Source organism: Macrobrachium rosenbergii, chromosome 3, assembly GCF_040412425.1.
Source record: "Macrobrachium rosenbergii isolate ZJJX-2024 chromosome 3, ASM4041242v1, whole genome shotgun sequence".
NCBI classification, from domain to species: Eukaryota; Metazoa; Arthropoda; class Malacostraca; order Decapoda; family Palaemonidae; genus Macrobrachium; species Macrobrachium rosenbergii.
Window position 1 is genome coordinate 11,461,753 of NC_089743.1, and position 12,060 is coordinate 11,473,812.

The following is a 12,060-nucleotide window of genomic DNA, read 5'->3' on the forward strand; positions in this document are numbered from 1 at the left end:
AAATATCCAACAGGTGGAATTCCTAGGTCTTAGCCACTACCACAGGCGGTTCAGCAAGGATATATAAATAACTGCCTGCCGCCCTGTAAATATCGCCCGCTCAAAAACGGGGAGGTGGCGGCCAGCAGGACAGGTCGCCATGGTAGCAGAAGAACCCAGGGCCCAGAAGAACCACAGGGCTATATATATATAACACCGTCTCCGGCAGGATGATGCTGGTCAACACTGCTGGGCCATTAGATCAATCTTCCGTCATATAGAGAGGACCACAAGCAGGAACCGGACCCGCTGCCAACCTGACGGCCGCCAACGGGTCCCCATCCTCTCCTATGGAACCAGGCCCCTATCGATCTCCATCCTTGGCGGAGGTACTCCTGGGATCTATATATATATTATGGAATTAGGACCCTGCTCCTGATGTGGATTTCCCCCATACTATATATATATGGCAGTCGACGTTGGTCGGAAACGCCTCCTAGATACAGACTCCTGCCAGTCCCCGTTGGCAACGGACCCAAGGCACCCACCATCTGCTCTATGCCCCCACCAGTACTATATATAGCTGCTGACGGAGTTCCTGATGTGTTCAGGCCCGATTCTGCCAAACTCGGGGCCCCAGCCAAACATGGCATATATCACCACATAAAAACAAAGGGCCCCAGCACATGCGAAGTTCGGAGGCTTCCCTCATCGCCTTCAGGAGGCCAGGACGCATTCGCTGAAATGGAACGGATGGGAATCTGCAAGAAGGCCTCCAGCCCGTGGGCCTCCCACATGGTGCAGAAACCGGACGGCCCCTGGAGACCCTGGGCGGCAACTACAGGCGACTCAACCTCGCAACGGAACCTGACCATTATCCCCTGGCCGAACATGCAGGACCTCACGGCCTCCTTCCACAGGGCCAAAATATTTACTAAATTGGATCTCTTGAAATCCTATTTTCAGGTACCAGTCGCACCAGAGATATACCAAAGACTGCCATCATCACGCCTTTCGGTCCTATGTATTTCGCCTTTCTCCATTCGGCCTGGAGGAATGCGCTGGGGCGACTTTCCAGCAGCTCATGGACAGCATCCTGGGGACCTAAGTTCTGTGCCTGCTACATTGATGATATCCTTATATTTTCCAGGTCCCACAAGGAGCACCAGAAACACATCCGGGCAGTCCTATAGCACCTGCAGGAGAATGGCCTTGTCGTGCATTTTGACAAATGCACCTTCGGCATACAGAAAGCCGACTTCCTGGGCCACAAGGTATCCCCAGATGGCGTCCGTCCACCACATCCAAAGTCGCAGCCGTCACCAGGTTCCCATCTCCACCTCCGTCAAGGCCGCCCAGGAATTTCACGGGATGGTGAACTACTACAGGAGGTTCATCCCGGAATCGCACACCACGGCCCCTTTGATGGAGACCCTGAAAGGCCGACCAAAATCCTTGTTGTGGGGACCCAGCCAGCAGCAGGCCTTCTCCCTGACGAAGGCCACCCTCGCCAAGGCAACCGCCTTGGCCCACCAGGATCCCAGCGCCCCCCTCCAGCTGACAATGGACGCCAGCAACGTCGCCTGTGGTGCTGTCCTGGAGCAGGTCATCAACGGCGCCCCCTCAGCCCATCGCCTTCTTCAGCAAGAAGTTCAACCCTGCAGAGGCCCGCTACAGCACCTTCGACAGGGAACTCTGCGCAGTGTACCGTGCAGTCCGGCACTTCAAGTTTCCTCCTGGAGGACACTTGCTTCACAATCTATACGACCACCAACCGCTGGTCCACGCCACCAAGCAAGGGGACGTGGTCCTCCAGGCAGCAACGGCATCTCGGCCATCGCCGAAGTTCACTTGCTCCATCAAGTACCTCCCCGGCAGGAAAAACTCCTGTAGCAGACGCCCTCTCCAGAGTCGAGCTGAACACGGCAGCTGGGAATCAACCACGAAGACCTCGCCAGGAACAGGCCGCCCGACCCAGAAACCCCAGCCTACTGCACCGCCATCACGTCCCTAAAGTGGAGGGACGTGCCCCTCGCCCGGGGCCCAAATCTCCCCTCTGCAACGTCAGCACCAGCCAGCCCCACCCCTGGTGCCAGCCTCCCCGCCGCCAGCCAGGTATTCACATCATCCACGGCCTGTCATCCTCCGGCAGGACAACGGCTAAGCTGCTGTCAGAGAAGTTTGTCTGGCATGGAGTGCAGAAAGGACGCGAGGACCTGGGCGAGAATAGTGCCTGCATTGCCAAACCAGCAAGGTGGGACGTCACACCACAGTCCTGGGTAAGCGAGTTCCGCAGCCATGTGGCGCATCAGCAACGTCGTATCGACATTGTTAGCCCCTTCCCCGTCAGGCGGGTCCAGATATCTCCTGACAGTGGCAGACCGCTCAACAAGGTGGCCTGAAGCCACACCAATGCAAGAAGCCACCGCCAGCACCTGTGCCGAGGCCCTGCTCTCCAGCTGGATCAGCGGGCGTCCCGACCACATCACAACCGACAGGGGCCCCGCCTTCCTGTCCGAGTGTGGTCCGCCCTGCCCAGCTGCTGGGGACAACGCATCACACCACCACAGCCTACAACCCAGCCGCCAATGGCTTGGTCGAGCATTTTCACAGGTCCCTGAAAGGTCCCTCATCGCCCACTGTACCGCCGAGGACTGGAAATACCATCTGCCGTGGGTCCTCCTCGGGTTGAGAACTGCCCCCAGGGCCGATGGCACCCCATCCGCCAGCCAAGAAAACCTACAGCGAGCCCCTCGTGGTCCCGGGCGAACTAGTGACAGAGGATCGCCACAACCCATCGGTCCAGAGGCTTCGAGAAATCGTCGGCAAGTTCGCCCCTACAAGAGGACATACACCGACAGGTTGGCCACCTTCACACCGCCGGGCTGGCCTCCACTACCCACGTCTTCGCCAGATGACGCCATCCGCCCACCACTGACCAGGCCCTGCAGGGGGCCCCTTCGCATGCTGGAGCGGAACAGCAAGGCATTCCTGCTCGCACTCCACTGGAGGAACGATTGGGTGTCAATCGACTGACAAGCCAGCCTCCTGGGGGAAGACACAACGTCAGCACACCGCACCCCTGCCCAGCCAGCCACTGCCGCCCGGGCCTTCAGCAGCGGAAACGGTCGTCGGAAAGGCCACTCCACACCCGCATTCAGGGCAGCCTTGCACACAGGAGTGCCTCCATTGTCCTCACGCAGCCGTGGCACCCTTCAGCCACCCAGCAGATAATGCAGACTGGGATTCAGACATGTCCCATCTTGTGGGGGAGTATTTGTAAAGTCACCCCACAGAGCCAGCGGAGTCTCCATCAAACGTGTCATTTGCCAAGTCCCGCTGAGCAAGTTTTCTATGGTGGCGCCCCATTTTCTTTCTTGCCATACAATTGTCACACTAACGTACAGGTCACGCGATTTCAATCACTTAAACTATATGTATTTGTTTACCTGTTGTCAATTGTGTATCTTGTATTTCATTCGCAGGCATCAAGATTATATCCATATTGAATTCTGTCTGTTTTTATATTGTAAAGTGTACTTGCCGCTGTATATTATTGTTAATTATTATCGACCTCAGGTCACACACAATCTCATTGTTCATGGCACGGCGCCAGTCTGCTGCTATATAAACTGCCTGGATCTGAAATAAAGCAGCAGTTCTTTACCTGCTGGTTTTTTTGCACCTCTTACAAGTTCCTATACAATTATATACACCGACGTAAGAAATTATACGAAAGAAAAGAAATTCCAATTTTAATCACACTTCCCAGGGTAAGATGTACGACTCGAGCCACAGGGAAAGTTACAATTGCTAAGACAATCCCCAAAACTAGTCCAAGAAAGACATATCTTTAAATAAGAAAATTCCAAATTATGCAGTTATAATAATTTAACTTATTTTCAGGCACATGAACTTTGGATGGTGAATAATGAACTTTGTTGGCCATGGAATACCTCAAATGGACTCCCCTGGATCCCAACCCCCTTGACGAGGTGGGGTTTAGGGATCCACAGCAGAGAGAGTATGCTTCTTTTCACCTACTCACTGCTGTGGATTCAACTGATCATTGGGACCTTAACTCCTTCACTCCTCCTCCTGTAAATTTTTCCCTTCCCCTCTTCCTCTTTCGTTGACGACTTTGGCATGATTTTGGATCATTCAATTGACTGCCTCTTTGAGTTGATGGAAGATGGAGTTGGACGGCATGCCCTCCACCGTAGAACTCAGTACCTGACGTGATCGAGCGAGGGAAAGTTTAATGTCAAACCCTGTCCTCAGTGCTGTCGTGATCTCGACGGACATCATGACGCCTTTAGCACTGGGGGTACGGTGTATATCCGATATTACCCCCCTAGACAGCCCTAATTAAAGGGATGACCTGTCCTAATTGTGACTCCATGGTTGGTATGGGGGAATATCTGGATGAATTGAATTTCTTTGTTTTTATGTCAACCCCTTATTTCTGCTGATGACTCTATGCTTTCCTCAAAGGACTTGGCCATGAATCCCTCCAAAAACTCTAGTATGGCTACTTTACAGCCATATGTACCAAACACTCAATCTCAAAGGAGAAGAACATTTAAAGAATGACCCTTGAGGATCTTTTTCTCCCTCCAGTGTGGGCTCAGTATATCACTCTCACTTTAAGTGAAGAAGTAACCCCTCTAAGTGACTTGGTTATATACCGTTCACTTAAGAAAATTCTTAGCTGTGACAATCTTAAATTCTCCGTGGAAAAAAACAAAATCATAGTAAAGCTAAATCTGAAGAAGAATAAAAAAACTACTTGAAACTACAAAACTTGGAATTCATCATGAAAAATGCTTCCTGACAGAGGCGCATTATAACACTAAATTGGAACTATGTTGTTGGATAAACTTAGAGTTGAAAATGACACCAATGAATCTGTGTGTGAAACATTAAAAGAAGTCCTGCAAGATCAAAAAAACATCATAAATCTTTTTTATTGTTAAATCTGTTATTGTCTATGAGAGGAGAAGTGTTAAAACTGGACAGAAGTCTGAAGATAGCTAAAATAACTTTTTCACAGCAAACAATTCCAACATTTATGAAAATAGGCAACAAAAGAATAGCAATTAAAGAAGAATATCCAAAACCTATGCAATGTAAGATTTGCTTGAAATTTGAACATACAGCAAAACGATGCAAGTCTTTGGCCTCACCTAGATGCTTTAAATGTGGCTCCTTGGAGCATAGTAGTGATGATTGCAGCAGCCCCAAAAAATTTTTAATTGTAATGGTTCACACCACGCTTATGCAAGGAGTGTGTATATTTCAGATATTTCCAAGAAGCCCTTACCAGATCAAGAAAATATGGTATAACAGTCAAAGGAAGCTAAAGAAGACATGAAAGAAGAAGGAATGCAACTTCCACAAAACATTTGCAGATGCACTCAAACTCAAAGTAAAACAACATCAATGATGTCTCACAAACCACCCAATCTTCTAACACCAGAAATCAAATAACTGTAGAAGAATCAGATAAAAGCAATACCATGGAGATGAGTAATAAATTCAAAATACTGTCAACCTTGCTGTACATGATCATCTTGATGAACAGAGAAGATATCTCTGATAATTTTACATCTTAACAAAAGCCAAAATAAAGAAGAAGATATATCAAATGATAATCATAACAAAACAAACTACAAAATACTAAAGAAATCGAAGAAATACTAAGAGAACTAGATGGACCACCAGAGATAGGAAAAAGACCTAGATCACACAGTGTAACGTCCTCGCCTAAGAAAGAGAAAAACGACCTTCATAGTCCAAAATAGTAAATGTCTAAAAACTACAAGTTCAGAGGAAACCATTGTTTATACCACCAATAGTAAAAACCCTTCTGAAAATAATTCTTCTAAAATAATTTACAGAATTCTAAGGAACCTAAAAGAAAACCAAATATAAAAACACATAAGTCACTGATACGAGACTATGCCATGCCACCTGATTACAGAAAAGGTGCAGGAAGCAAAATTCCGTTGTACAACAACAAAGATATTATCAAAAGTTCCAATTCAAAAATAAAGTGGACTTAATTCTCCCAACTCCAGGGTCGTAAGACTAAAGTAAATAAAAGTAAAATTCAATTCTAAAAAATAATAATGACACTCCTTCATTTATATTACAATGGAACATTCCCAAGTATTAACAAAAACAAATTAAATTACTTAAATTAATTGATGAATATAGCCCAATTTGTATCTGCCTCAATGAAACATTTTTACCCATTTCCTACAGTTTTTTACAAATAAGTTTTATACATCTTATCAACTCACTCTGCTAATCAGAAAGGAAATATGATTCTCGTCAGAAAAGATGTACCTTTCACGGTACATGATGTTTCATCTGAAATAAATGCCCTTAGCAGTTCAGATTAAACTAGAGGAAATTATAACAATTTGTTCTATATATCTAAACCCGAATAATAATATAGATTTAGAAAAGCTGAATGACTTAGTCAAGAGGCTCCCCAACCATTTTACTTATAGGAGATTTCAATGCAAGACATTTATCATGGCATGATGTAAAATCAAACTCTAGAGGCAACATTATACTTGATTTTATTATAGATAATCAACTCCACATATTAGATGAAGACAAACCAACTCATTTTGATCAACGAACAAGAGTTACTCTCACATAGATTTGTCCTTGTGTTCACAAGATCTAGCAGATAAATATTTCTGGAACACTTATGACGATTTGTGTGGTAGTGATCATTTCCTGTCTTGATTAATATTCTAAATTTCACTGGAGAGGTAGCAATCAATAAATTTGATGTTAGTAAAGCCAATTGGGGAGATTTTGGTGAATGCACAAAGAATGTTCAATATGGGATGATAATTTGGACATAGAAACTATTTTAGTTATTTTTTAATTCTGGTAATTGATGCTGCAGAATCATCAATGCCATTTGTATCACATGTGAAGATCAAATGCCCAGTTCCGTGGTGAATGAGGAGTGTAAAAAAGCAAAGAAGGCTCGTAATAAAGCCCAAAGAAAATTTAAAAAGTCTAGAAATGATTCGGATTATAGAATATAAAAGGTCGTGTGCTGTGTCATAAAACGAATCGTTTAATGAAGCACAAAGAAAATCTTGGTGTAACTACCTAAAATCGGTGTGCAAAGATACACCCTTAAAAAGATATGGAAAAAGTGCATAAAATACTAGGGAAAGGACATTTGATCCCATGTACAGTTTTGAAAATTAACATGAAACTGATATATGATACTAAAGAGGTAGTAACTTGCTTTAGGAGAACAAACATTTGGCATATCTCCAAAGGTTCATCAAAAAATCTTTCACAACATTAAAGAAAAGGAAGAAAAAAATCCAATTAATTTTGAGACTGATCAATATTATTCATACAATGATTGCTTTACCATGGATGAACTCTTATCATTATCAGCATGTTCTAATACAGCCCCTGGTGAAGATTTGATCACTTTTGAAATGTTGAAACACCTTCCACCCCTAACAGTTTACAATACTTATTAGGAGCTATACAACAAAATATGGATATGAAATATATTTTTCACAAGATTGGCGGGAAAGCACTGGACCTTCCATTCTTGAAGCCAGGCAAAGATCCTTATGACACAAATAGCTACAGACCAATAGCATTAACAAGCTGTTTATATAAACTGTTTGAGAAAAATGATTAACAACAGATTAATCTGGTATCTTGAAAAAACAGGATACTTTTTGTTTCACAATATGGATATAGAAACTGAGATCTACCATTGATCCTTTAACTTTACTTGACGCTGATATTGGGAAAGCTTTTACTTCCAAATAGTTATGCCCACCATTTTCTTTGGATATGGAAAAGAAGCCTATGACAAGACATGGAAACATCAGATTTTAAAAGAATGCATTATTCTGGACTGAGAGGTGCTTTACCCACATAAACATAGTACAATTTTTAAAGGAAAGAACTTTTGCAAAGTTAAGATAAATGGTGTTTTATCTAAGGAGTATCCACAATATGAAGGAGTTCCTCAGGTAGTGTTTTGAGCACCACCCTTTTTATTATGGCTATAAATGACATTTACAAAACAACTACCAACTGGTGTACAGTGTTCTTTGTATGTAGATGATTTTGCTTTTTGGATCATCCACTCAGATATTTATACAGGACAAAGTATATTACAAAAAACTCTTGATCTTATTGTATCATGGACTACTGCACATGGATTCACTATATCGACAACAAAACTGTAGCCATTACTTTTACAAATAAGAAAAAATGTACCGAAAAATGAAATTACTACTATATAATAAACTAATTAATTTTTGTGACTCATACCAAGTTTCTGGGGTTGTATTTGACCAACGAATGACTTGGAAATTTCACATTAATTACCTACAATGAAAGTTGTAGTAAAGTAGCTACTTCATCTACTGAAGAAATTGTCACATACCAAGTGGGGCTCAGATAGAAGTACATTACTTTATTTACACAAGACCCTTGATATTGAGTAAATTGATTATGGGTCGCATCTATATGCTTTCTGCATCTGCCAGTACATTGAAAAAATTAGATCCTCTTCATAATGCAGGTTTGAGATATGCTACGGGTGCATTTAAATCTACACACTGTTATTTCTTTGTATTGTGAAACAGGTCTATGTCACTTGATCAAAGAAGAGTCGAATATAGTTTAAACTTCTATTCGCGGACATTAAGATACCCATCAAAATTGAGTAGAATTATAAATAATACCAGCATTCCAAAAGAGTTGGACCACGATCTTTTTTATTCATTTGTTATAATGACTGAAAATATACATAGAGAAATATAGTATTCCACCATTAAAATTCCTGAACCACTTACCAAATTCAACACCTTTTGGAAATGGAATAAACCTCATATATGCTATAAAATTATTTGACTTAAAGAAAGAGGAAATTCCAAGTTTTGTTATCAAACAAATTTTTCTGGAACACCAAGAAATGCATGCAAATACACTTCCATTTATACAGATGGTTCTAAACTGATGCTGCTGTGATTCGCAGTTATTACAGACGAGGAATATTATTATGGAAGAATGCCTATATAGCTCCATATATTCCACTGAATTACAGGGAATTTCATTAGCTCTATATAAAAATACCCAAAACTCCCAACAAACATTACACTATATATAGTGATTCAAAAAGTGCTATTCAAGCAATAGATTCTTTTAATCATCATCACCCTGCTATTAGAGCAGTACAGAAAATATTCATTTTTAATATTCAGAAATATAAAGATATCCTTGTGCTGGGCGCAGGCCATGTTGGAATTGAGTAATGAAATTGCTGATAAAAATGCAAAAGCGGCCATTGACAAATAAAAATAAAATGTACAAAACTTATTATAAGGACTCAAAAAGTATTTTAAATCTATATTAGATAAAATCTAGGAACCAATGGTTGTCACTTAGAAATAACAAACTTAGAGGGAATAAAGTCTACAATACTCCATTTTAATAGTTCCTTACAGGAGCAGAGAAACCATGAGGATTGCTTTGTACAGGCTGCGTAATGGGCACACAAGGTTAACCCATGGCTTTCTTATAGACTGATCAGCCTCCTCCCAGAATGCTTGATTCCTGTCAAACCAGAATAACAGTGAAACACATTTTAATTGGAATGCTCCATATATTCACATATTAGACATAAATACTTTGGATCATCTCCTAGAATGGGACATTCTGAGGGATGATGACTCAAAGTTTTAAGATTTTTAGATTTTTAACAGATACTGATCTCTTAAAACATATATAGATAATTTTATTCTTACACATTTTAAAGTAAAATGTTTATCTGTTGTATGTTTGTTTTATTTTGATTTTTTTATACATATAGCTTACTTATTACAATTTTAAGCATAAATATAGTGTATATATGAGTGTGTGTGTGTGTATGCATAAATGCTTAAGTTTCTGCAATTTTAGAATATTTGTATACTATATCAGAACTGTAATCAGTGAAATTTTAAATATTTAGGGAAAATTCTATACTTTAATTTTATTTATTTATTTATTTTTTAATAATTAGTAATCCCGTGAATATAGATGTTTATTTTCCTTCTCTGTGCATGCAAATATACTTATAAAATGATAAGTAAATTTAAATTAAAACAATAGATTCCATAAATATATTCTATTTAACATAGCATATTCAGCAGATTTTTATCTGCTTATTAAGCAGCCGATTGGACACTTAGTTGGAAGTGGCTGCTAAAACAAATAATTTAATAATATAATTTGGTATTGCTTCCCATTCAGGAAACCCTTTAAAAGCTTCATTTTCAGGACCATGGAAAATTTTAAAGAAATTAAGTGATGTTAATTATTTAGTTGAAACTCCTGAAAGGAGGAGACCCTACCAGCTGTGTCACATAAATATGTTAAAAGTTTATAAAGGTCGTGACAAAGTTATTCCCGTGGCATTAATTGGTGATACTTCAAAGTGTAATGGTATTAATTCTTTTTCTTTTCCAGACATGAGTAATTTTGTTGATGATTGTTTTGATGGTGCTGAATGGCCTAATGATAATTGAATATTCTTAGAAAATTTCAGAAATGTCATGATTTGAATTTAGCAGAACAGGATCTTTGAAAAAGCGGTTTTAGTTGGTAAGGATTATTTTTCGGATGTTCCAGGACAGACCATACTGTCCTTGAAACATGATGATGTGGGTAACGCAAACTGCAAACAATCCTCACATGTTAAATCCATTTAAAATGATGTTGTGATAAAGAGGTTGATTATATAAGTTTACGACACGGGCTGATCGAACCCAGCAACAGTCCGTATCTTCACCTCTTGTTTTGGTAAAGAAACAGGATGGTCAATTCAGGCTTTGTTTTGATTACCGCAGTCAACGAGGTCACACAAAGCCTGATAGCGTCCTTTACCCAGGATAGAGGACTGTTTTGACAGGATAGGGAATTCAAAATATATAAATAAATTTGATTTGTTAAAGGTATTGCAGTTCAAGGTCCAAATGGCACTGGATTGCCATGTTTGTAACGCAAAGAGGACTCTACCAATGCCTTTTGGGATGAAGAATGCTGCTGCAACCTTTCAAAGGTTAATGAATACTTTGGTCCAAGGTTTAGAGGTGGGTGTGTTGTTTATATTGATGATATTGTGATTATAGTGATGACTGGGACAATCTATTTTAAAACGTATTAAGGGGGGCATCATTGCTAACGGAGCGTCATCGAATGTTTACCAGGGGTGGACCCTTCCCCATTCTCAGCTCCATCAGCTAGCCAAGATAGGTGAAATCCTCAGTCTTATGACCCTACATCTTGTAACGCCTCCAGGTCATTCTGCTCGCTGTTGGGAACGTCGGATTCCTAGATGAAATCCGCAATCCAATCATTCCTTCGCCATGGACAGGAAGTTTCTAATCTCCAAATTGCACGACTTCAAAGTACAGCGACTCCTGACGATGCCCTTCGACAAAGATCTTAGTGCCCCTAAGGCCACACTGGGATCAAACGCTTTACATATATAAATGTCATTGAACTTACGGGTTTTTACGCCGCGCCAGAGGTTGCCACTGCAGTATATGCAAGAATTTTGATCCGGCATGCATTGCATAAAACCCATATTTTGCATATAAAAGGCATGAAACTTACGGGTTTTTACGCCGCGCCAGAGGTTGCTCTGTAGTATATGCAAGAATGGGATCCAATACGCAATGCATAACCCAGTTCACATATGAAGTAGGCATGAAACTTACGGGTTTTTACGCCGCGCCAGTGGTTGCCTTCCACGCATATGTGATTGGGCATTGATACCCATTTCCAGGGGGTATCGCGTGGCAGGGGAGGGGGTGCACAACAATCCAGTCTCCGGGCACTTGCTGCCAGTCCCACCAGCCGCTGTAGTGTCTCCATCGCGCAGAGGTGCTTCCATAGCCATATCTAGGATTGATTTCCATCATAAAACTCAGCTCATTCCTGTTCCCAACATCGTAGATATCGTGGCTTCTTCTGCAAGTAAACCATCAATTTTCATCTAAAAGCAGAATCAACTTTACGCGGCAT

The 12,060-nt window shown here is 41.5% G+C and overlaps 1 protein-coding gene across 1 annotated transcript; it reads left to right on the forward strand.

Moving 5' to 3' along the window:
• The first annotated feature begins 2,391 nt into the window (after window positions 1-2,391).
• LOC136850593 (uncharacterized) lies at window positions 2,392-3,015 on the forward strand. The gene has a single exon (XM_067124263.1). It carries the CDS (start codon window positions 2,392-2,394, stop codon window positions 3,013-3,015), a length of 624 nt encoding a protein of 207 aa, XP_066980364.1.
• Window positions 3,016-12,060: the final 9,045 nt, after the last annotated feature.

Bases quoted from the DNA above. Each gene is read 5' to 3' on its own strand.
- LOC136850593 (XM_067124263.1), top strand. From the start codon at position 2,392: ATGCAAGAAGCCACCGCCAGCACCTGTGCCGAGGCCCTGCTCTCCAGC.